We start from the raw sequence: 27973 nt of genomic DNA on the forward strand, positions 1-27973 counted from the left end.
AAAAAGCCTTCTCTTCTCCAGGCTGAACAGCCCAAACTCTTTCAGCCTCTCCTGAAAGGTCAACAGCTCGATGTCCAAGTAGAGAGTAGTGACAAGTGGCATTCCTCAGGGGTCGGTACTAGGACCTGTAGTATTCAACATCTTTGTTGGTGACATGGGCAGTGGGGTAGAGTGCGCCCTCAGCAAGTTTGCTGATGATACCAAGCTGTTTGGCGAGGTAGACACGCTGGAGGGGAGGGATGCCATCCAGAGGGACCTGGACAGGCTGCAGAGGTGGGCCCAAGCCAACCTCATGTAGTTCAACAAGGCCAAGTGCAGGGTCCTACACCTGGGTCGGGGCAATCCCAAGCACAAATTTTGAGTGCGACCGTCCAGCCAGTTCTTTACCCACTGAGTGGTCTGTTTGTCGAATCCATGTCTCTTCAATTTAGAGACCAGGATATCGTGTGGGACGGCATCAAACGCTTTGCACAAGTCCAGGTAGATGACATCAGTTGATCTTCCCTTGTCCACTGCTTCTATAACCCCTTCATAGAAGGCCACCAAATTTGTCAGGCATGACTTGCCCTTGGTGAAGCCATGCTGGCTGTCACCAATCAACTCCTTCAACTTCTATCCCAAGATAACAACACTGAAGTGCAGGAAATCTGAACTTGCGATCTCCTAGAGAAAAAAGATTTTCCCAATCTTCTGCTCCACTGTCCTAAAACTCCTTTCACCTAACCATACACTTTTCTCACTGTTAGATTTTCAGGCATAGAAGGTATGTGGAAATGACACCACCTGCATTTTCTGAACATTTTGTTCCTTTATAGGCAAACAAAATGGGCACACACATATTTTAAACTCCTTCCTGACCTACTGCTCTGTTTCAGGGGCAATTCTGCTCTGCTAATGATGAATCTTATAAAACTCCAGAGATCCAAGTACACTTCAGAGTAGTGGGTAATGAAACTGAAGAACAGCGAATTTACCTTACAAAGCTCAAAGCTATATAAACTATAGTATTGAATGACATAAGTTTGTTTTATTTTCTTTAATTCTTATTAAATACATCAAAGAAAGCTTCTTAACTGTCAATAGAAACTACAATTATTGATAATGATAATATACTGAACATGCTGCAGTAATTTGAATTTATTACAAAAGTTGTTTCCCATTTTCATAAATACTGAGACCATATAGAAATATTAACTCCAGAAAACATACTGATGTAAAATTTAATTAAATAAGCTTAGAACATTTAAAATAAATTTATTATTTAATTAAATTTAATTGTAATTTCTTAATTACTAATGTAAGAATGCAAAGCTTACATGTAATAAATTGTTACATCAGTGAAATTTATTGAATAAACAGACTACAGGCTACAAGTGTAAAAGAAAGAAGCACAGCAGCTAAGATCTTAAGTTACAGTCAAAGAACACTAAGCACAGTGAAGGCAAATTTAGATGATATTTTAAGTATTTTCACATCCAGTGCTTTACTAGCCCAAGCAATAAAATTTACACAGAACCTCATTTTAGTTTTAAGTCAGAATTAAAAAAAATCTAGATTGTTCACTTTAACTATTTCTATTATCTCCTGTTTCACAGCAGGAGGGGGGGCAGGAAGTATCATTCATACGGTCACCTACATCACCTGCATATCAGCCACTAGACATTGTGAGCCACTCACTGCCCAGAAAAAGTAGCTCTGTGCCTGCTACCAGAGCAATGTAAAGTTGACTCATTAAAAAAAAAAAAAAAGGCCAAAACCCCACATGTAGAACACCTGGCACAAGAACTTATTTTATATCTGATTACTCCTTAAAAAAAAAATCTCTTGCAAACAGATGTCTAAAAATAATATGATTTTAACTATCTAGTTTTAGATGCGGCGACATCATTTTCCAAGAAAGACGGGTGGCTGGTAAAATTATGGAGGAGAAGAGGAGGATTGCTACAAGACAGGAGGAAAAAGGTAGCAAAAGAAATTGTAGAAGTTAGTAATAGTGGGTGGTAAGTTTATATCTCCATTTCCATATGTTGTGAAGTACTTTACATATTCATGGGTATTTTTGATTCATCAAACGGTGCTGTTCTGGAAAGTTGACGCTGCTAACAACTGAGGCAAAGTAATTTGTATTAGTATATTTGCACCATACTCATACAAACAAGCACGAATACGTCAACTCCATTACAAACTTCGAGCATCTTCACAAACAGGAAGTGTAGAAATGCATAGGTGTGCTTGGTTAGCCTAGACATAATTTTAAATTTATACTTAATTAAACTGGGAAATCTACTTCCATTTTGTGTTATTTTTTCAAGAAAAAAATTATCAAGGTAAATTATTGAGAAAATTTTGACATGCTTCAGGATTAAGAAGGCATATTATTCTATAGGAATAAATTAGTGTCTTATGGATGTCTTGATTTAGTTTATCTACACCGAATATTCAGAAACAGCAAGTCTTAACTAAATTTATAATTACATAGCTTCTCACTGATGTGCCTTAGAATGACATCTTACTCTAATTTATGAGCTGGAAATAGTCCACAATACAAACACAGTTGTGTGTTCTTGATCACCTGAAGGTTTGAAGATGGTAAATGCATCTAGACTTTTCCTCTATTAATCACAATCTGTATCAATAAAGACCTCAAAAAAAGAAGAAGAAAAGGTATTTCTCTTGCTTTCCTCCCTCCAGCAACCTCCAACATGTTTTCTGCCTTGAGCTTTGCCTTGGGCAAAAATAAAGTCAAGTGGTCTCATATAAACAGTAAACACCAACCCTCTACTCAATCCTTTTTCATTTTACAAATTGGAACTATATGCATGTTTTTCTTCCCTCCTCCTAACACAGTGCAGTCATCACAAAGAAAAATGAAGAATACAGCATAGCACAGGTACAAGAATAAAACTAATTACTACTTTTTGGCCTCAAAAGAATGCTAATAGCCCAGTACAATAACAATGCAGTTTTCAAAAAGTGTAAATCAGGCACTTCAGCACAGAAAGTAAATCTTGTTCAAATATACACTTTACGAAAATCAAATTGCAAGAGGACAGTACAAAGTGTCAGAACATTTCTCAAAAGAAAGCCATAGCATTAATAAATTCCACATTTATTAACAGTAATTTATATTTACTATCCTATTTCCGAAAACCAAGCAGCAATACATAAATACGAATCTACAGAGAACAACACTGCATTTTTGCACTAATCTCCTGCTTAGGTCATGGTCTTATCATGATTATTCAAATTCAAGAGCAATACTTGGTTGACAAGGTACTGCAGTGCTGCAGGCTACAATCCTCACATAATGCCTAAAGGGTTATTACAGTAGAGAAATTCTATTGAGGACAATGAAAGAGCCTTACCCCTTCCCGAAGACACCTCATTAGTACAGTGTAAGCAGCCGAGGGAACAACCCAGCATTCTCTGGGGTACTCCCTTTTTTCCTCCTGAAATGACGCCAACAGCACAAACGATTAAATCAAAAAATCACAATAATCTCACTCACACAAAAAATGGGTAACAGATTCTTAATAAGATTCATATTATACACATTTCACATTAATATATGCTAGAAAATATATTAAATTCCAGAGCAGTATTAGTATTTAATGTTATTTCACGTGCAGCACAGAAATTTTTTATTAGCTTATTTAAATAGTCTCCAAAATCCAAAACAGAATTTGTCCTAGTATTTCTGGGTTTCATTGATTCCTTCTAATTCACACACACACAAAAAATATTCTTGCATTCTTCTCAATCATTTTGATTACTACAGAAAGAGACAATTGATTATTAGAAGTAGTAATGCTTCTTTTCAAATATGGTTTAGTTATACCAAACAAGCAAAACTACTTTTGTCTGGCAATTTAAAAAAAAAGTAAACTTACTTTGGGAAAAAAAATCATAGGGAGTATACAGGGAGTTATAAAGTGTTCGGTAAAGCCTACTGTATGGAATATCAACACTGTTCCAAGATCTTTATGTATATTTCCTTGCAATCACCCTGCTAGAGAAGCTAATTCACTGCTAGTTGAATCAGGGGATTGATTCTTCCATTAGAAGTCAATGAACTCCACTTCCCCCCTGTCCCATATAAAAAAATCTTCAAGTTTAAAAAAGGACACTTGGATATCATTAAGATATAACTAAAACAACCTCCACATCTAGGCTAGTAATACAGAAATATCAGCAAGTGAAAAAAAAAATCTAATTTGGGAAAGGGAGAAATAATAGGCATTGGATGGTATGAAGATGACATGCCATGAAATCAATGTGCAGGTTGTCTTAATAGACAAAAGATGACAAGCAACAATTCCTTCAGAAATTATACATTTCTTGAACTCTATTGATTATATTAGTAAATTATGTTTAGCATTCTAATTAACTGTTTCTAATAAAAAGCATAGGGTGGTCAAGGTGGGAGTTAATGATGCAGAAACAAATTATACATTCTGAATTTCCTGATTTCTGAGTGGCCTATGCTAATACAATATACATGATGTGATAATGTCAGGCATTTAATTAAAGCATGGCACATTAGCAGGGAAGACAATTACTGAAATGCCTACTAAAATTTATTTTCCTTCTTTATTGAAAAGAAATCAAAACTTTATTTGCAACATATATCAATAGAGAAAATCAGTTTGTTAAATCTGCTGGTTTTAAAGCTTTATTTCTGCTAACTTTGTATTAGAAAGTATGAAACAATTTTCCTTCGAAGCAATTTATAGACAATAATAATAAAGGTAGTTTGACATCCAACAGAGATATCAGATCTAGTACATTTCACCTCCTTCATCTTATCTGAGTAACAACATGTTGACATTTAATCACAATTTGCCTTTCAGGGCTTAGTGTATGAGTTTAAGAAAACGTAGCCCAAGTTTCAAAGTACAATGGTAGGCTACTTTCTAACAGTCAAAAGTGAAATCTTCTCCGCCTGGAAAAGGCAGTACAAAACCAGAAGTCAAGACAGAGTTAAAATGACAGCCTGTGCTGGAAATGGCATGGGTCTGTTTCTCATTTCATTCATCTAATTTAATTCTGTCAAGTTTTTCTGTAACCATACATATTAAATGTACCATAAAATAAAATGCCTTAAGAAATGGTGCAGCCCTGAAACATTAATAGTTCTTCTGTTCTTCAGACTGATTAATGACTTTCTGCAAGGTTTAGTCTCTAGTTGGAAATAAAAAAAAGACAAAAGGTGTATGAAACTTAGCACCATTCTTACTTACCTAAATACACCTACAGAATTTGACATTTAATAAATTTAAATATATCACCAAAAAGTAGGAACCCCTGTGTTTGTTCACAGCCCATGCTGATTTTGATTAAACTTTAGGTCTGCAACCTAATAATGCAAACAGCACAAAATGAATAGAAATATTACATAGAACTTGAAAGTTTTCCCCCAAGGCAATTTGCTTAAGAGTAACAGAACATCCTCCCTGGGGTCTGCTCAGGCTACTTGTGCATTGCTCTTGGCTTCTGTTTGGAAGAAAAATGCAGAGATGGAGTGTAATATCTTACTTACGAGATCTCATATGCAAGTAGGCACATAATATCAGACTTTAGGACTGCAGAGGACCAGTATGATAATCTGGACTTTTTCTCAGTATTTTCTAAGCCATAAAAGTGCAAACAGTGATCCTGTCTTTAACCCAACGAATCATGCTGCACCTAGAAAGCTGAACTTGATTTTAAGATAGTTTATGTTTTACCAAATGTTCATATGAAAAAAGAACTAATCTTTATCATTATTTAATATTAATATTGTAGTTTGACCTAGAAACACTTAGCAAAACCCCAGAGAAAATAAATAAATAAATAAAATCAGCATGTCCCCAAAAAAATTACAGTTTAAATGACAAATATTTAGCAGCTTAACAAAACAATCAAGTAGGCTGAACAGCAAAATGGAAGAAAACAAGGAAAAATAAACATATTTTGCGTACATTTCCTAATGAGTCAGATGCAGTTATGATTTTTTTCTTAAATTAGTCAAGGCATAAAGCTTTGCCATTTAAAGGTATAAATTGGGAATAAACATTCTTATTTCATCTTATTATACTACCATTGACTTGGTGTGTGATCTTGGCAAGGTCATTCAATACTATTGTTTTGCAGTTTAATCGACAACAAAATGCCTACAACACTACGGTATTCTGAGGTTAAGTAGGTACAGTACAGAGAAATTAAAAGCTTTATAAGGGGCCTTTCTTCAAAAAAATTTAAAAAAAAAAAAAATTAGTGTCTCCAAGCATACAAATCACACTGATTTTTTTTAAGTTTTACCAAGACACAGTGCCTTATATTCATACATGTAGAGTAGTTCCAAATATTTCTTCCTATACTCTAACAATACTCAAAGCAATACAAAGGAGGGCATACTTTAGCCTCTTCAGGGATCTGCTTGCTGGAGTACAGTGGGATAACGCCCTGGAAGGAAGAGGGGCCCAAGAAAGCTGGATAATATTCAAGGACCACCTCCTCCAAGCTCAGGAGCGATGCACAGTGACAAAGAGGAAGTCAGGCAAAAATGCCAGGAGGCCTGTGTGGATGAACAAGGAGCTCCTGGACAATCTCAAAGAGAAAAAGGAAGCCTACAGAGGGTGAAAACAAGGACAAGTAGCCTGGGCGGTATACAGAGAAATTGTCCAAGCAGACAAGGAACAGGTTAGGAAAGCTAAAGCGCAGGTGATTCTGCTCCTCCACTCCACTGTTGTGAGACCACATATGGAATATTGCGTGCAGCTCTGGAGCCCCCAACGTAAGAAGGACATGGGTCCAGAGGAGGGCCACAAAGATGATCACAGGGCTGGAGCACCTCTCCTATGAGGAGAGGCTGAGAGAGTTGGGGTTGGTCAGCCTGGAGAAGAGAAGGCTCCAGGGAGACCTTATAGCAGCATTCCAGTATGTGAAGGGAGCCTACGAGAAAGCTGGAGAGGGACTTTTTACAAAGGCATGTAGTGACAGGATAAGGGGTAATGGCTTTACACTGGAAGAGGGTAGCTTTAGAATAGATACTAGGAAAAAAAATTTCCCTATGAGGGTGATGAGGCACTGGAACAAATTGCCCAGGGAAGTTGTGGATGCCCCACCCCTAGAAGTGTTCAAGGCAAGGTAAGATGGGGCTTTGAGCAACCTGGTCTAATGGAAGGTGTCCCTGCCCATGGCAGGGGGGTTGGGACTAGATGATCTTCAAGGTCCCTTCCAACCTAAACCATTCTATGATTCTATTCTATGAACCCATTACTATAGATCTTCCTGAAACAGTTGTTATCATTTAAATACAAGTTATCATACCTCAAAAATTGTGAAGTTCATAAATACATATAGACCCAAAAGTTTGCCAGTTCACACTTCCAGAAGAAAAAAAAAAAATCTTTTAGGATCGGTGTATGCAAATCATTTTGCTGTTACAGAGCCAGAGTAAACAGATGTTTTGATAGATATTTGTGTGTTTGATAGATATTTGGGCAATTGTCTAACCAGAAAAGGACAATATTTGCTAACCCACAAAAACAAGGCAACCATTTGGTCTTTTGGAACACACAAAGGAGCTAGAAAATGAAGACAATAAAACATGGAAGTTCAGCACAAAGCCATAACTACAGTAAGCCAAAATACAGAACTATTTAGTATTTTCATTCCTTTATCAAGTGACCCCACAGCCTAATAACATGGTATCATTCAGAGCAATTAGATGATGCAGTTAATACAAAGGCTCCAAAGAAGCTAGGGCTAGGCTTTTTCTGTTTGAAGTCACCTTTGTTTCTGTTAAGTAAAAGAAAGTATTTTACTCTTTGAATAAGAAAGGAGAGGGTTTAGAGGAGCTTTCATCTTCAGTTACTAATATGAATAGTATTTTTTTGCTAGAAATAGCTTTGTTTATTTTTAATGTGAATCTACTATTTCTAGACTTGAAGGTTTAAATCAGTTCTAGTCAGGAATCACTGTAATTCCATTTGAAATTAGTCCAGATGATTTCATTTCCATTTCCACAGCATTGTGAATCCAACTATGCTAGGATAAGATTTAATATGGATTAGATATATTAATTTATTGATATCACAGGCTATACTGATACATCCCATTTAATCAAAGTCTCTAGCCAAGATGTTCTAACACTTATAACTGCCACTTAGAGGCCAGCAGTCATTATTACCTGAAATTGTTTTATGAAGTATAAACTCTGTACATGAGGAATGCAATTTAATTTATCTCAGATAACATACATGATTGGACTAATACGTTTCTTAAAGTAGAAAAAGTATCACAAAACATACAAGGACAAGAAACTGTCAAGGATACAAATGACAAAGTAATTTGCTTTTTTTGTCTACCTTTCTGTAGGAAATTTTTTCGCATTTGTTAAATTTGCACACACCACTTGACAGTCTTACCTGTCTGGCTATAAGGTAAAGCAGCTCCCCAAGTGCTGGTAAAAGGCATTGTTTCAATTTGCTGTTTCTGAAGTTCTCTCTGATGAGTTCAGTTAAAAGTATAACTGCCTAAAATAAAAAAAATAAATCATAGAACAACATGTATAATCTTTTTTCAAGCAAAATGTACTGTTAAAGGTAACAAGCTCTATCTGAAATTCCATCTTACTGATACACTCTTCACTTATGCTAAAGAGCCATTTGCAAAGCATTTAGTAAACGCTGTAGGAATTACAAAACAGATTATATATGCAACATGGAGAAAAAAGCAATAAGGAAATAGCCTAGGTGACAAACTGTCAGCTGTCCCTTCTTCCTTTTCCCTTAAGACAATAGAAGTAGATTTGCCAGAAATAAGAGTCTAGTTGCTGTTGCTATGTTTCTATCAGAAGATCTAAAAGTTCTCCTCACCATCAGGTTACAAAAAGAACAAAAGTAAACAATGCTGTCTTTTGTGTAAATATTAGATCAGGAGATAGGAACTCCAAAAGTTTTGTCTCCTGAATTTAGTGGAGACTCACTGCGTTAGAACTGGACATATCATTTTAGGTTTTTGTTCCTTGAGAGTTTGTATGCAAAGCGCATATATATATATATAAAATTTATATTGAGGGGGTGGAGGGAAATTGAAAATTCTGATTCATCTTGTGCAGATGACCTAGTAAGAAAACACTTTCCCATATACATATGGAAGAGATTTCAACCTAATGTTTAATGCTGGACTCATTCAAGAAACCAAGGATCATTTAATTACCACATGTAAAATGTGGTTCTGCTGGCTGGGTTGTGCTCCCCAAATCCAAATGTGCTCCAATATATACCAAGCAGTACAGAAGCCAGGTACGTTTTTAATTTAAGAAAGATGGATCTACATGTACCCCCTGCTCCAAAACATTCATGCCTTGCAAGAGTAGGAAAAGACGACAATTCACCAAAAACAGATTTAATATACTTCCTATGTCCCGTAAGTAGTTCCTTTGACTATTGGGAAAGATTTAGTTCTAATACTTATAAAGTACTTATGATATACAGCAAATAAGCTCCGTAAACAGATACTGTCAGTTTGTATGATACGCTGAGACCTGAAGGTTTTTTAATGTACTTTGTACTTTAAATAAACAGTAACATTGCACATATTATTCAATTTTAAACCTTGAAAACAGTCAACTTTTTAATTACTATTTTAAATGTGAAGTGTGATGTAGCTTGCACTATATTTTTATGAAACAGAGAAAGCACTGCTTGTAAAATATCTTAGTCTATGGAAACAGGAAAAAATAGTCGTTCCGGCAAATAACAATATTTATTGCATATTTCACTATTACACAGAAAACAAGGCAGTAGAAACCATCATATTATGATCTTCTTTAATATAACAAACGGAACATGAATTTTATTTCATTCTTCTGCTTATGAACTCTTCCTTTCCCCTTTAAACAGCAAAAATATTATCAGCAGTATCACTGAAATGTTTCCTATGTTTATTTTACACTTTAGTAGAGAACAATGGACTTTTTAAAAATGGACTTGTTTAAAAATATTTTAAAGTAGGACTAACTCTGTGACAATCCTATGCCAAAGTCATTAAGTTCAGGTCTTGGATATTGAGGATGCTACAAAAATCTGATAAGAAGCACAAATGTTTATAAAACAAAGATCATCTAACTAATCAAATCATAATGAATTAAGTACTGGACCACTGTAATAGACTTTTTATTGTTCTCATCTAGTTTAAAACTACTTTTAACATGGTTAAACAATAGGGATGAGTTAATGAGCTGAAAAAAAAATTGTCTGGTATTTTTCCCAGTTGAGCAAGTATTATCTGTATACAGAGCACATAGAGCACAGACTTCTATCACTCATCCCAGGGAACTCATAATTTACAGTCCTATTTGAATACAAACAAGCAGAACTTCAACCCAGGTACAAGGGGTCTAAACAGCAGCAGTTCTAGGAAACCACTTACTTTGTGCAGTCACTTTCCCAAGCTATTCTCAGACTTTGCATAGGCTCTAAATAGGGAACTTGACAGCCATTCTTCCAGACTGGTCTCAAATTAATCCAACAAAAAGATATTAATTCCTTAGTTCTGATTACAGGCCCACCAGTGCGGGCTCCTTTCTCCTGCTGTGGAGGATCTCTTGAGCATCAGCTTCATTGCATTCACTTCAGCTGACTGAGTCCCACCACCCTAACACTTACAAGCTTCATAGTTTTGCCTCTCTTAAGCAGCTCTTCCTAAACAGAAAAAAGTCCTCACAGTAAAGAGAGCCTTTCAGGTGACCCATGAGAGATGGCTCAGATAACTGGTTTTCAACACAACTGAAATACTCGTATAGCCCAGTGTACAGCAGAGTCTAATATTTCAGATAATACATTTAAAATCTGGAATCACCTCACTTGGTGACCTGGAAAAGTCAAGCAGTTCACAAGATCTGGTAAAATTGTTGTGGTTAATCTGTGAATTGTTTGCCATTATGTGTTCTCTAAATCTTTCATGTTCTTAACCAACATACTTCAAGCATGGGAGATTATGTGACAGGGATGTAGTTGTGGAGATAGACTATAACCTGGGTTGAATATGAGGCCACAGAGAGGGAACCCATGCTACTGCTGACTATAATGCCACATTGCACATTTTTCTGAAGTGGAAGAAAAGGACCAGTGTGTAAAGGTGTATGACAAAACATAGCCACATTCATATACCTGCATTGTAGCTACAGCAACAGATCTTGCTTCCAAAGTTTCTTCTGGTGCTGTAGCTACTAGCTAGACAAAGGATTGATGCAACTTCAAAGCAAACAATAGAGATACACACATTTTCTGGACGTAACCAAGGAAGTGGTGTATCTTGTGTGTTACAAATGTAGGAGCAGAAAAAGCTTGGGAAATGGGAAGCTTGAAGTTGAGGAAACAGATGTAGATGAAAGGACAACAGGGATGCAGAAGGAGACCAAGAGAAGTATATAAGGTTAGGAGTTGATCTAGAGTGATAGAAAGGTGCTACTGTCATCCACATGAACAATTCACAACAAAGCTCCCAAGGAATTTTAGCGCCCCTATGGTTACAAAACTGTGGGCAAAGCTGCTTCAGTACTTACTCCCGAAGGGGAAAGCAAAACAATCTACAGACCTTCCTCTGAAATGGATTTAATGTGACATGCCTTTGAAGAGATGTGTGGTAACTGAAGGATGTAACACAAGTTTTTCAGAGTTACAAAGACACACACTTTTTACTTTGGGTAGCACAGGAAAGAAATAATTAAAAACCAAAACAAGCAAAAAGCACCACCACCAAACAGAGCACCACCACCAAACAGAGCACCACCACCAAACAGAGCACCACCACCAAACAGAGCACCACCGCAACATTGCGGTTTTCTCACAAGTCATGAGAACTGTTTGGCCAAAGGCATACATTATCTGAAATAGTCCTGGCTCTCTACTTTCAAAACATGCTCTCTCCTCCTACTACCTCAAAAGGCTTAGCAAAACACAGTCCAATGTAGTCATTAAGCAAGAAGCAGCTAAAAAAAAAAAGTGTAACTCCGAGTTTTTTTCAAAAAGCTAAAGAAAATTGTGATTTTGAATATAAATCCCATTCTGTATAAAGCAATGCATATAAATGTCCAAACATATATGCTGGCTGCTGATCACTGCCAAGCTGATAGCAAATTTGTCATTATGCACACACCCCAATAAAAACATGTAATACATTATTAAATCCGTGATAGAATACACGTATACAACATATCCACCAATTTAAAAAAGTAAAAACATAATTTAAGTTTTTAATCCACAAAGAACAAACACATAGCAAAACAGAGAATATTTTAACTGAAAGTTGGAAAAATTCCATTACGTTCCGGGAGAGGACCAGTGAAAATACACATAATCATGAAAAAAAAAAGATAAATTCATTATCATCCCTGATTTGCAGTACAGAATATCAGAATCCTGGTATAAGGAACTGCCTCAATGCTTATTATCATCTTATAAGTCACTTCGGATTTATTGCAAGACATCACCTTTGAGAGATCTTTATTGGAAAACTACTCGTAGATGTTGCTGGATTCTGAACTGCTTTCATTACAAGGTTTAATTTTTTTACAATCACAAATTCATAGATGCATAAGATCAGCTGCTCAGTAAACAAATACTTTTGTCTCCTAGATACTTTGCTAATATTAAATGTAATTTATGTTTTTGCAAGTCATAATATTTTTGCAGGTAAAGGCTAGATTCCAGTTCCCAACCTTACTCTCACTTGCATTGAGATGGAAAGAGGCCTTTGGTACAAAGGCCTCAAAAGCTCAAATAAAATAATCTGTGAAAATTAGTGTTCTTTTAGCAGACTTTGCAAGAAAATATTCTGTGAAAATCTGATCACAGACATTCACAAAAGTATATAGGGAACTGAAAGGTGAATCAGGTAGTTAAAAAGAAAATAATCAGTTTACAGAGTTTAACAATCATCCCAGTAAACAACCATTTCCAGGCCTTAAAAGTTATTAAATATACTTTTTTTTAAAAAAAATAAAAATAAAAATATTTTACAGGTGTGTTTGGCAGTACAGCACTTTTTCTTCCTCAGAGCATGAAAGAGTTTTTATCTTCAACTTTCCTTGATTTTCCTTCACCTTCTGGCCTTAACAGCTTCATAACATAACTGCAATCTTTGTATAAAGAAATCATATAAGAACTGGAAATGTAGTTTTCAAATCAAAGCAAAAATATATCCTAAACAAACCTTGACCTTCTCCCCCTTTTTATGTAATGCTATGTTCATTAACTGTTTTTTTTAACTTTCAGAACGTTTCTTCAGATGTTATTACAGAACTTTAAAAAGCCTGCCATTCCAGAGACAGCTTCACTTTCATATTTAAGTGAAGAAATAAATGTATCAGTAGGTTTTAAAGCTTCTAATATATCAGCTTGAGAAAGAAGTAGTCAAGTTGGTTCAAGTGCAATTCTGCACTAAATGATGAACACATAATGACAGAGTTTTCTCCTTTATTAGATTTGCTATCTATATGTATACAGAATTACTCTTGCTTTTGTGATGAAATACTTATTTCGAGAACTACTTTCACTGTGGAACCAATACCACTAAAAGTACCTCAGCACTGTGGCACTAACAGACATTGTCCACATTCCATTAACACCTCTCAACTTCGCCTCTTTAGACTGTGAGTGAGCACACCACGAAATAGTATTTAGACTATACAAAATTGATGAGCCATGGGATAACACAAGCTGCAGACAATAGTCCCAGCAGACTAGCTAGGGACATTAAATCATAGTAATACCTAAGTTAAGATTGCTTGTTTGTTTGCAGGCAGGAAGAAAACACAAATCAAATTGTACATCCGCTATAGAGAGTTGAGGCAGGCTGTTCAAAATTATCAGTTTAAATACTGTATCTCAACCAGCAGAAAAACATTATTTAAGATCAACATTAATCTTGTTTTGCACCTGTAATAGTTATTTTCCCAAAGCATGGTTAGTGTTTCATAAAAATTTACCAATTTGTTATCTAAATACATTTATGTATGCAGTCCTAAAATTCTCAGAATCCTGTTTTCTATTAAATAAAATAACGAATTAAACTTTATCTTTAGTAAACTATTCCTTTACTCACTTGTACTGAGATCTGCTTGGCTGCCTTACTATTCAATTGAAGTTTTAAAAAATTATCATTAACACTAAATGTGCCAACTGAGTAGATTAACTATCTTCTGTGGGTTTTGATTGTTCATTAAAATTAAGAATTTGTGATTAAAATTAATGAAAATTAAATCAAAGAACAATATTTGATAGTGGTGAACAGAAATTACCATTTTTCACTCTTTCAAGATTTTAAGACTAGCAGACCTAGTTAATATTTTTGTTTAGAAGTGGTAAGAAGAGGAAGTTGTTTTCCTGACAGTCCAATTCCTACTTTTTTCTCATATTTGAATGAAGAAGTGGTAAAACTGACTTAACAAAATTTAAACTAAAAGTTATTTCCTTTCTTGTGTACTAACAAAAAGTGCCAAAAAGATAGTCTAGACTGAAATAAATTCAAGTTTTTGTTTTTAAAAAAGCTCGTTTGTTAAACAAGAGAGAATATCCGTCTGAAGAAATCGAAGCCATAAGATCAGTGACTGACTTGCAATAAAATTGTTAAATCTTTATTAAAGAGAAAAAGAATGAGTTTCATGAATTTTTATACTATCTTCATGTATTATGATAAATTTGACCATTAAAGGTTAATTTTAACTGTAAGTAGATTCATAACAAGAAAAGCACAATTAAATTACCACAATCCAAAGACTAATAGAACTGTATGGGGGTACTATGGCACAAGGCACTAAAGATTATATAATTATCACACATTATAAAGAATAGTTACTATTCCTAAATATTTATGGTCCCTCAAACACAAGTCTATGTTTACCACAATCAGATAATGGCCTCTTTTTCTTCAGAGACCATACAGTCTAACATTTACTCTATGACTTCTCTCTGTTTACTGAACACATTTAAGTAATCAAATATTATACAAGTGCAGGAAATGGGATCTCACAGGATACATCACATACTGAACAGGCAGTGCCCATACTGTTAACCAAACTTAAGATCTTCATGTGTGCTCTGCAACAGAAGCTATCAAACAGGAAGTTGTGATTCATTCTCTATATTGTAAGTACAATTAGATATACACAAATATTTTTATAAAATACATTTAATGTTATATAGTATAAAGTATTTATAAATATATAATTCTAAGAAGATATTTTAAATGTCCTAAAAGCAGGAAGGCAAGCTTTTTCCTGCTCTGTCATGCGCACAGATTATTTTTAATCTTGACAATAGTGATTTGCACAAGATTTAAAATATTCTTTCATCCTTTCATAAGGAAAAATATAGGACTTGAAAAAAATCTGCCCAAAGACTTTGATTCAACGTTAAAGGGCAGTATAAATTTTAATTAAAGAAAGTTTATTACCTGAAAAAATGCACAACAGAAAAAATCAAATTTATTTAAATTACATAGTCTGTCAAAGTCTCCTTCTTACCTATAGTACTTTTTCTTCTTTTCAACCTGCATAGATTTTCCCTTTCAGTGAAGTAAAAAGTAATGAAGTACAAGTCCTACACTGGCTGGTAAAAAAGTGTCTTAAATTTAATAAATTACCTACATCTTTTACACTAGCTGTCAAACTGGATGTCTATAGTATAGTTATGACAAGAGAAGAAGGAAGAAAGATTCATATCTGGATAGACAGTCATTACCTTCATTTACAACAATAGTATGTGGAGTTGATATATTACCTGTAGGAAATTCTCAACCCATTTCAAGCTATATTTGGAAGTTTCCCTGTAGTTTTAGACAAGAACTGAAAACCACAGCATATTCAAGAAGGTATTTTATACCTTAAGATGTAAAGTGGCAATCTATAGATTTACAATATTACTCCATCTTTGATCTGTTAGTATGACTGTCAGCAAGTACTAGTGGTAATTAAAACATATTTGCAATTCTGCAAACTGTCTGCCTCAAGCAGAATGGAAATTACTTCTCAGGTCATTTTCTCGCGAGTAGATGCACATCCTGTAACATGGGCAACTAATGCCAAAGCTTTCCTTGGAGAAAACCACTCTCGCTAGGCTGAGAAAGTACGCTCTGGTCATATTGCCACTAAGCAGAAAAGAAACTACAGTAACATTTATACGAAGTACTCATCTTTAAAATGGTGCATGGAAAAAAAAACATGACCAGCCTTCTCTGAACATCTCGAGCATGTTGCCTACCTTCTTTCTCAGTAGAATATGAATAGTGAAAACATTACAAGGGATAACTGTACGTAATCAGGAGCTGGATCCACATGTACCTGTGATAAACGGCATCTCAGTGAAAGCTGGTTAAATATCCTAAAATAAACAAATCACTTGACTGAAGAGTCAGGTGGCAAGATGGAAATAGACACTTTTGTCAAACACTTCTATGGGGTGCAGATACAAGAAGAAAGGGTCTGAGTCAGTGACATATTCAGGTTTTGCAAATTTTATGTTCACTACAATAAACTGGGTCATAGAATGAGAAGGACTGAAGGGAAGTCTGACCATCAGACTACGGACATGGTATTAATGCTGTCCAGAATGTAGAAAAAAAGATAAGCAAACATACAACTTATTGCACAATTTAGGTGGAAATGTAATACCTCTGGAACTTCTCTAGGGAGCAGTAGAAGATGAATGTGTGACATTTTTCCAGGTGGAATACAAGGCAAAATTGATTTATCATGAAAACCCTTAATTTTTTTCAACTTTTACATAACTGAATGTAGGAAGAGGTCTTCAGAGACAAGCAAAGTCGCCAACCAGATGTCACGAACTCAAATGGAGGCTTCATCAACTTGCTTTGGGATAAACTCCAGATCCCAAAAGGATATAATCAGACACAAATAGTACGAATTAACATACAAATCTGTTATGTTTACTAACAAATAAAAAATGCATCTAAAAACTGTCTACAAGCTTTGGGGTTTGTTTGCTTGTTTGTTTTATTTTTAAGAAAAAAAAATAGTTATTTCTTCTTGTCTGTCATGACAGATGTATTATTACATGACCTCAGTTGCATACGTTCATGAATATATCTGATTTCCACCCCAGCCCTTAAGTTTGAAGCTTTTTAATGACAGGAAAGACCAGGTAAAAGTATTGGCTTGAAACAGCAAAGACACCCTGTTTTCATTTTTGCTAAGGGCGGGAATGAAAAAGATTGCCCAGAAGTCCAAAAAGTGAAAGGTCCTTGAATTAAAAAGATTTTTGCCTTCAAAACTGAGGTCAGTAGCAATCAGCTGGTGCTAGTTTACATCTAAAGATGTAAACTGGAACTAGAAACCAAGATTTGGCAGGAGCATCCAAAGAAGTAGTTCGGTTTTTTCTTTCCTCCTCCTCTTTGTTTCACTGTATTTAACTACCATCATTATATGCAGGTTTCTACTATTCATCCTTGCTTTTTCTAAATTACATGTTTTGGGATTTTTATTCTTTTCATAACTCTATGTGAAGTTACTCTATGTCATGTTCTGCTTGCAGGCAGTGGGCCTGTTATACATTTGATTTAGAAGCCATGCCAATGACACTCATGAAGACCTATGTCCATCAATAAAATATCCATGTAGGATATTTTTATATGGATTAATTCTACATAGGATTTATCATAGTTTTAAAAAATCTGTAGACTCTGAGGATTTTCCATACATTTTCTTTGAAATTAGTTCCCTTTATTGATTATTGCAAATTCTTTCATTCTGCTTATTGAAGATGCAAACCAGACCAAACCACATTTGGATAGAAATTTTTCTTCTCTACAGAATTCTTTTTTAAATGTGTTTCAGACAAAAATCACATTTTTTTTTCCAGATGATAGCTGAAAGGGCTGGTATGCAGAGGAAAAGCTAGGACTACAACCAATATACAACTGATCTTGCCTAACATTGAGCCTGGTTTGAGTATCTTTAGTGCTGTACTCAGAAGGCAGCAGGAAATTAGGCTTTTCAGCTACCACCAGTGTGCAATTTTTATCACAAAAACATGTTGTAGCCTAATTGTGTCAATCAAGCAAGTATGTGCTTTGGAGGAAAAGGCTGTATTTTTTCTCCTGTTACTAGTCTATGATTTGATTAATTTGCAAGTGCAAGACCTTTTATCAAACTAAGAAATGAGAGAAACATACTGTTTTCAAACTATTAATTTTGACATTTACCTTAATTTATTTTCTATTCTTGAAAATTTACCCACAGTATGCCAGTGAAACATAACAACAAAAATTGATGCTACAAGCAAAGACCAAAGTTTATCCACGATGCCAAAAAAATACTAGTGAAAGAAAACATCTAACTTAAATCTAAAATGCATGTGGCAAATTAATCTCTCTTTCTGACCCATGATGCACAACCGTACAAAATTCTATACTCTTACTTTGATGTGTTGTTTTCATGAAAACTGGGGTAGCACAAAAAGAGAAGCATTTAGACAATCATTTTAGCATTGTCTCCTTCCCTGCAATCATTTGCAACCTCTTACCCAATTTCTACCAAACTAAGCAAGAGTAAAAAAAAAAATATATATAGATGTATTGGGTTTTTTGAATCCTCTACAAGCAAAATAGCAACATAAAAGTGACAGAAAGGCTGTGGTACAAGCTCATTTCTTTTTAAACAGAGAATACATACATGAAAACAGTTTGAACACACTACACAGAAAAACCTCAGAGATTACTCTATTAACTATCAGAACACACCCTCCTAAAACAAGGAATTTCTGTTTAAACTTTTTGATAGCTAACAAAGAAAGAGGCAAATATGCTAAATGGTAGCCTTTATGTAATTAAGTTTAAAAGTCAGCCAGCTGCAAGGCAATTCATGAGAAAGCAGGCTCCGTTAGCTGACAGATCTGCTTGTTAGCTGTGAAAGTAAGGATTGTTCAAGTATCCCTATTGCATTTTCTACATACGGATTTAGCTGCCTAATTTTAAATAGAGAGAGGGAATTGCAGGCAGCAAGTGCTTTTGGGGCTCTAGAATATTCAGAATTTTCTCCTCTCTGTGAAACAGTTCTCAGTGCTCTCAAGTGCACAGGCTTTACCAAGAAAGCTAAGGGTGTATTTCCAAAGGTAACTGGTGAAGCGGCTGACAGTTTATTTGTTGACATCCCATTAATTTCGTACTGCTGATAGGTGGAATCTTTCAATTTTTAATGCTGCAGGATAGCCACCCTTAAATTTTTGTGAAAATAATAGCAAGACACCTTAAATTTCCCATGTGGGACTTGATTTTACATGTCTTGATTTTTTTATTTGAGAAAAAAATTAAAATGCATATTCAATTCATCTTGCTTTATGTGTGCATGAATAAAGCCAAAAAACTCTAAGAAATCACAGAACATTTTCAGTTTAAATTCCCAAATACAACCAATAAAGGCATAGTTATTCCATATGTACACAGACCAGGACACAAATACATTCTAAAGCCTCAGGAAAGTGATGCCGGAGAAGGGACAAACTGAAATTAGTTCAGCAAAAGCCCACATAGTACAACAGCCAGAAAAGTAAGCTTCCCACTGCATGGTACATACATAATAAAGGTAGTTGTCAGATACATGGTACGCTTCACATAATGATCATTCTCCTCTGGAAGTAAGTTAACCTGAAACTGCTTATCACCTTAGGATCAAGACAAAAAGGTAAATCCTATTCAAGAATCCTCCAGCTGCCTTCCAAATCAAAGAAGTTCCCAGGTTTTGTTCTTTGCAGCCCTAGGAAAGGATGGTTTGCACAAACTAATCCATGAAGTATTAATTTATTCTCTTATGCTCCCACTTCAGAACAACATCTGCTCTCAGGCAAACATGAAATTGGTAGACTTAGGCATATAAAAGTTAAAACATATACAGTTATTTATATAAAAGTTTTCTCTGCCACTGAATTGAAGAAAAAACCATAACTCAGTGTTGACATTATAACCATTATTTATTAGCCTAACATTTATGCTTATCTTACTTTTTTTAACAATAAGAACTATTGGGTCAAGATCTGTTTTTTTAGTTTTGCACAGTAGAAATTTCTTTGCATATTTCCAGTTCTGAAATGGAAAATAAGAGATCATGTATCTCAGGGTTTTGGAGCAAATTTAGTCCTCACTAGACATAATTCCCATTAGCATTAAAAGAAATTCTTGATTCTACAGTTGCCTTGCATGTAAAACTCCCTTCAATGGGAGTCACTCACCTGTAAGAGCTACCTGGGAATAATCTAGGACAGAGGAATAACCACCTTAAACCATGGCAAATTTGACTACCACAGAATTTAAGTTAAAAAAGCGTAATAAATAGTAATTTAGAAAGTGATTATTTTATAGTGAAAAATAGATTACTTTTAACTACAAATGTAAAATATTTTTAATAAGTAGGACTTAAAACTGTATCCCTTGCTGTACATTTACATTATAACGGACAGAATGGAAGAAAAAATGGAATTACAGCATGTCATACAACAGAGGTTAAACAGCTGCATTTTAAACTGTATATGATGATTGCTTTATGCTAACAGGTAAAATACTGAGATCTTCAGCTTCAAATACTACTTGTAGTGTTAAAGAAGCGATTATTTAAAAGCATTTTTGTGAGATAAGTATTTTTCTTCAGCTGTGGTAATATGCAAATAGCTAACTGTATGATAGCAAATGACTAGGTAATGTTAAAAAAATGAAAAGCTTACAGCAGAGCAATTGAAACAAGAAACATTTCCCACTTTAAAAAGAAATACAGTGGGAAGGGCCACAGACCCAGAAAACAAAGTCACACTGTGCTTTAAACAGAAATCCCACAGCTTGTGTTGCAAAAATATTACAGTAGAGATGGGCAAAGATATCCAATGGTTACAATCAACAAAAATATGTCATTACAGGAAAGCATATGTGCTGAAAATAGTGCTACAAGCTGTCTGGTGAGACATGAAATATTTCCATCATTATAACCTATCATGAATAATCCTTTTAAAGTGTTCTCTGATATAAGGTGTGTTATTCTATATATAAGCATGTTAAATATGGCAATCTTACACCCGAATTGCACATCAGTTTCACAGCATCTATACAGAAGAATGAAGGTAACTTCTTTTTTTGTATGTTTCACTCCAAAATGGAAGTTAATTTTAGTATTCTAATTTCTTCATACAAATAAGTTTACTTCTGAAATAACCAACATAAAGTTACACAGCAATATTAAAAGTAAATGAGTTCCCCTGCCTACAAACAATACATTCAATAAACATAAAAAAGAACTTGACATAAGTCAATGTGTGTATCATTTGTAAACCAACCGTGACAGTAAATTAAGTTTTTTGTATTACTATATTTTTAGCCTAAAAACCACTGTTACTCAATTGTTTCCAGCTTTCATGTTCTCATGTGGAGAGGCACTTCTTTGCCTCATGCACCCTCTCATTAGATCTTAATTTGCCACTTTTCAACTTCATGAAGTGGTTTTATTCTTAAACTACACTATAGTTCCAATACATATTTCCCTATATCACTCAGCATTTGAGGATAATTCAAAGACATACTTTTACTAAAGAATGTGACAATCTTCAGTACCCTCTGAGTTCTTTTACTTAATCATTCTTGTTGCTTTTCCTCAAAATCATCTTTAACTCCTACAGTGCCTTTTTTGAGGTATGTGGACTAGAACTGGACACAGTATTCCAATAAAAGTTGATGGTGGGGATGTCCCCCCTCTACTTTAAAACCAAGGCTGATGGAATATTGCAGGGAGGTGGATTTGAACAAAACTAGACTCTGAGCCACAAACTCTGTAATATCTAACAGAAATCCCATGAAGCAGCTATTGAAAATATGGGAAAATCAGAAAATACTTTGAAGTTATAATTGGAAATAGAAAGTCATACCCAGTAACTGCTGAACTATTTCATTCAAAATACTCAGTTTGATGCTTTCATACCATTAATGCTATCTGATTGCCCAAGTAGGAAACAAAAGACACCAGCATTCCCAAAAATAGAAAGACAAATCTTTTCTTCCTGAAAAAAACATACATATTTTTAATACACTAAAACTTCAAAAGTATGGTGTAAATCTGAGACCACCCTGATTTCAAATATGGCAGATTACACTAACAGGGATACAAATTTATTTTTTAAAGAATGAGCTCTCACTTCTCTGTTTAGTCCTAGTAATTGAATTAAATGCAAGACAGGTGAATGAATGACAGAGAAAAGGAATGCACACAGAAAGCTTTCTTGGTTGTGGAATTTTTTAACACTGATCACACTGGCAATATTTATAAGATGCCTTTTATGGAAGAGGAGTAAGAAAAAGATGAGGATGCACACTGCAGTAGTTCATGCCATATTCTTATTTACTACACAAAGATAGTCATTCTGAGCATGATACCATAACGTTGGTCATTTTCAGCCAGTATAACTAGTGCTCTCATTGATAAAAACAGACTCAACCTTGCTTTATCTCCTTCTTTGGGCTGGCACAAGCATTTGCACACTGAGCAGGATGACAGAACAGATGCAAACTAAAATGAGCCTGATCTAAAAAAGAAAAGCTCCTTCTAATCAAGATCAGTTCTCTATTGATTATCCATCTTAAATTCACAGCCAATAGTGACCATTCATCAATTCAGACTTTTTTTTGAGACACCTATACCTGCCACACACAAAAAAAATCTCACCAAAACAAAGAAATGCAAACCCCAAATATCCCAAAGCTAAGTGTTTAGAATACTCAGATATAACATCAGAAGCCCAAATACATGCTCTTGCTCTTAAGGTGTACGTACATGCAATAGAATAATTCTTCTCTCCATTGCATAATAGTGTGTGGCTTTCAGACATAGATACGGGATGCAGAAAGATCAGAGGTTCACACCAGTCTCTCAAAACTCAAGCAAGCACTACATTTAGCCACCTACGGACTGTCCACACATATGCATTCACTTCTCTCCGTCTTTGCCAAAAAGTTCCCAGAAGTAAAAGGGGCAGGGGAGTGGGGGTGGAGTGGAGGGATTAAATATATTTGATGGGAAGCGGTTTTCCCTCCTAATTCTGATACAGCATCTGGATGCCCATTGATTTCCCAAAGCCTAAAGTCATGGATGTGAATTTAGGAACTGTCTCTTCCCCTAACATATGCTATCCTTAATTTTCCCTTAACAAGCTTCTCTCTGAAACTTACAATAGTTGAGGTCACTATTGTATTTATGATAGAAGTAGCTGAAGGAGAACATCAGTGTTTCATAACACCGATTTAGAAGGCATATAAATTATGCTTAGAATTCTGAATGAAGTATTGAAAACACAGACAAAAGTCTGCCAGACAGCTTTTTACCTTCCAGAGATGTAGATACTTATCCACTGAAGAAAAGGATCCTAGGGGCATAGTTCTTCATTATCGCAAAAATAACAGACTTGTAGAGAAAAAGCGACAGCATTTTCACTCTCATAAAACCAACTAAATTGAAGACTATTGCAAAAAGACGCACTGGCAGCACCACTGGTGTCATTTTAATGGAAAAATGTACTATTTTATCTCTCAAAGAAAACAGAGTAAATTTAATGGACTGTGGAAACAGTGCCAATTAAACGTCTTTTAAAAAGGTACAGTTTTTGCTTTGGTCAGGCAATTAATCTAAGAAAATTGCAAAAAGCGATTTAATCCTGCAATCAGTAATGTAAGTTTCCAGTTCTCTAGCTGAGAATTTCCTTGTTTCCTACTACCAACTTGGTTTGGACTTCAAACATAAAACAAGCCAAATTAATTGAATTGATAAAATTAATTTTTTGAAGGGAGGGGAAAAACCAAATCTTCCTACAATTATGATAAAAGGTCTTAATATTTTCTCCAACAATCCAGAACTGCCATGCATGATAGAGTCATTGTTGTTAATTTAATTATATTTACTTTTTCCATTTATTAACTTGGAAGAACTTTTCTCAAACACACCACGAGTTTCTGCCAGCAGCGGCTAATTTACCCGAGAAATGTTGATCATTCATTTGTTTTCCTCCCATATGCTCCCAGCAAGTAAGTTAGTTATAAGCAGGGGACCAGGGTGTTGAAAAAAAATTGAATAAATTTATTATATAGGTTGAAAGTTTACTAAAAGTCACTGAAAGAACTTAAGTGGAACCTCCTCTCACTGTTACCAAAATTTTAAGTGACAATCCTCATTATGCCAGAAAGATAATCTTAAGGTTTTAAAATAATAATTTTACAAAACAGTAGACATCTGTGTGTGCACATGTGTAAGTATTTATGCACACACTCTGCTACAGCATATAGATTTTTATTTTTTTTTAATTGGGGAGGTGTTTTTTTCCACATAAGAGACATCAGGGCAAAACAAGGAAAGTGCCCTTAGAAGAAACAAAGATACACTAAAACTATGATCCTTTCTGAGCGGACTCAAAAAAATATTTTACAATAAAACCAACATTAAAACTAAGTAAGTTGGAAATAAATGGCCAAATGAAGCCATTTGAATTTTCTTACAATATGGGCAGACATGGATAGACCTAAAAACAGGAGTTAGAAAGATAAGCTAGGTACATGACTTAGAAGTGGCATTCTGTAAGAATTTGAATGGCAACAAACTATATACCTAGACCAAAGTAGATACAATCAGACTAGCTAGGGTCTACATATGAGTTTACAGGTAATACAACTGCACCTGTAATGATGCAGCTGCATTGCATCTGTAGAAAACACCCACCAAAATAAAAAGTCTCAAATTATATGGAATTTCAATTTGGATGAAAACAGAAACCAGGACATTCCATTGCTTTGACAAAGGAGTAACATTCTAAACACAGTATTACAGAGATATTCTAATATGCTGTCATTGTCCATGGTATACTCAGTTTCTTAATTTGGCCATGGAATTCCATAAGCCAAAGGCTTTGCAAAGAAACTTGCAGTGTGAAGGCTGCAGCAGGTTCTCTGAGCCCTTTAAATAGAGCAGTGGACCCAGCTGCGTAAAAAAACAGGCACGGCTGCTTAGGTCATAGGGTGAGACTGATATTCCCAATTGGCAAATTTAAAAGAGGTAAGGAAAAGGACTAGATTTCTGCCTCCAAAAGGACAGGCATAGAGCAACTCAATAGGTGGAGGAGGAGGTTGGTTTCCTACCAGACGGAGAAGAACACTGGTCCCCAGCATGGAGACATTCTGTGAAGTTGCTCTATCATCTCTTACTAAAATAAAAGACTTTGTCTGAAATGTCACGTAAGAGTGACTGTGTCCTAGATGGCAGAAGGCCTGATCTTTTCACAGATAGGAAAGAACAATAGCTTCTTTTAATAAATAAGACAAATTAGACATACATGGAAGCAAGCCTCCCTGACTTGGGAAGAATTTTTCTTTCTGTAAGTTGAAGAATAAGCAGATTTTTCTTTCCAAAAATCCTGGAAAAGAAGAATCTTTTTTTTTGTAGAATCTAGTTTCTTAAGAACCAGTTTGAAAACCTAGATACAAAGATAAAACCTTAACTTTTAGGTGTATTCCTAAGATAAGTAGGAATAAATAAGAGAAAATGATATTTCAGGTTTGTAAAGGGCAATTCCATGGAAAAAAAAATACTAAGAAGAAAACTGTGACCTATCAACAACTTTTATTGCAATTGCCAGACAGAAAAAATTACACATAAAATGTCTTCATCTTCAATATAAGAATGTGATTTGAAGAAAAATACACAAGAGATCAATTTCCCCATTGTATTCTAAGATCATTCTAATTTTTTCTAATCAATGCAGTATTCTTCTAAAAATACTTAGCTGGAAATAGATCAACTGCAAGTGAATTCACAGGTATAAATATTCATTTGTTATTATTTTTTTCTAATATGACCTACATATTAGAATACATCAGCAGAATAAAGATAGCACACAGTTCCACAGTTACATCTCTGTCTAGTCTGTGAAATGTATAGCATACTTGCATTTTATTTTTGCGTTTTAGTGACCTCTGGTGGTTACATTAAAAAAAAATTGCTGTTCACCAATTACCTGGATAAGAACGTAAAAAAAAACCACCACCAAAAACCATAAAACAAGTTGGTTTGGGTTTTTTTAACAACAACAAAAAAAAAAAAAGTAAACCATTACTTCTTCAAAAAAGAACATATCAAAGGCTTTTGGCATACAGTACATGAAAGTTTACTTTAGCCTGTAAAATGAGGATGAGGCTTCTTTTCCTTCCTAAAAAGTTTCTGCTTCTTCAGGACTTAATGTTACTACTATTTAACAAATCGTTTAAACAACAACAACAAAAAGGTTAATGATGCAGATTCAACCTCAAAGATAGAGGAACTATCCTTAAAAAACCATATAACTGGGTAAAAGACAGCAGTGGGTAGAAGAGCCAAATTTTAACATGTAAGAGCCAGCAGTGGTGTTCTGCACAAGTCTCTGTTAGGTCCTGTGCTACTTTAAAAGTAAAAAAGAACTCACAAATAACTGGGCGAGTGCATAATGAGGTAAGACAGAACTGCAAAGGGGATGTGACTGAGTGATAAAAACTGGAAAGAAAACTTGGTGTACATAGCATGGTACACACAGCAGGTAAAAATCATTCCAGAATCTCATCTTCATGAGTTCTGAATTGACTTTTCACACTTGGAACAAAATTTTGGGGCTACAGTTCTATACAGCTATAGTTCTACAGAGTGATGGCCTCTGTCTAACATGGGTGAAAAAAGCAAACAATATTATAAGTTACTAGGCATGGAAGAGGACTCAAAATACAGGAACAGCCACCAATAGATAGAACACTCCTATATCTTAAGTCTGGAAGACCTGGAACACAGACAGTCACTTTAGATTATGTTGTTCTGAATAGCTACAGCTTGGTTTTGACATTTCCTAAATCCCAGCAGCCACCAAGAAACTTCAGCTGGAGCATCAGCTGGCTCACATAAGACAATAAATTACAGCATTATATTTTAATACATTATGTGATCCTGGTTTAAAGGTTTGGGTTTTGTTGTTTGTTGGATTTTTTAAAGCATCACACAACATACAATAGCTGACAGTCCATAAGAATGTTCAGACTCAGAGGTTCATCTACTTCCTTTGGGGGAACAGAGGGGAACACAATGTAGATCAGAAATTCCTAAATGACTCCTTCCTGCTTTTTCTACAAATGAATTATCAAGTTTTGTGTACTGACAACAGTTACCTGACTTTAGATTACATATACAAAAATAAATTTGAATACATTACAATATTAGGATTCAATTTTTTCCCTCATTCTTATTTTGTGTAAGCATTCTAAAATACTTTTACAATTCCGAGAAAAAAAACTTGGAATGAATGTTGTTACAGCAAGCACAGTAGATGCCTTTTGAATGGTATCATAACTCATATTTGTTAATTTAAAAAAATAAATCCTTATTTTCCCAATTAATTTATATAAAAATTAATTTTAATTCACATAAGAATGGGCCCAGAAAATCATAATGAAAATTAATTTTCCTTTCTATTCCTTCTGTTTAAAGGTCCCTGGTCTCAGACTTAACTTGTTTTTTGAAGTACACGCGTGTTTCTAAAAAAGCTAAATTCCATTTGTGAACAACTTTTACATTCGTATGAACAAACAAAAAACTGGAAACATTTTGAAAAAAATAATAGCATAACTCAGCGTAAATCTACTTCAATCTATTGCTTTTACATACACAAAGCAGACTAGGATATGTATTGTCTAAGATGAGAACTGGGAAGCTAGAGAAACTGTCACTGAATATATTAGAGCTAAACACCTATATGAACACCTAAAGACAAAAGTTATATGGACATCTCAAAACCACTTTTGAGTATTTTTCACTGGAACTTTTAAATGTTAAATATCAGAAAAATCTGCTACATACAAGACTGCACTTAAATTGAAAGCTGGAATTCAATTGACATGCAACTGTCAATATTGAAAGACTTTGACCAAACTTCAGTGA

The 27973-nt window shown here is 34.8% G+C and overlaps 1 protein-coding gene across 1 annotated transcript in view; it reads right to left on the reverse strand.

The window, feature by feature from the left end:
* The window catches only part of ULK4 (unc-51 like kinase 4), a 254582-nt gene that overhangs the window by 199388 nt on the left and 27221 nt on the right, over positions 1 to 27973 (reverse strand). The window contains 2 exon segments of the mRNA XM_009895025.1: positions 3366 to 3449; positions 8412 to 8519. Of these exon segments, the coding sequence (XP_009893327.1) occupies positions 3366 to 3449; positions 8412 to 8519 (192 nt within the window).

This window comes from Charadrius vociferus, unplaced genomic scaffold (assembly GCF_000708025.1).
Source record: "Charadrius vociferus isolate BGI_N301 unplaced genomic scaffold, ASM70802v2 scaffold51, whole genome shotgun sequence".
Lineage (NCBI taxonomy): Eukaryota > Metazoa > Chordata > Aves > Charadriiformes > Charadriidae > Charadrius > Charadrius vociferus.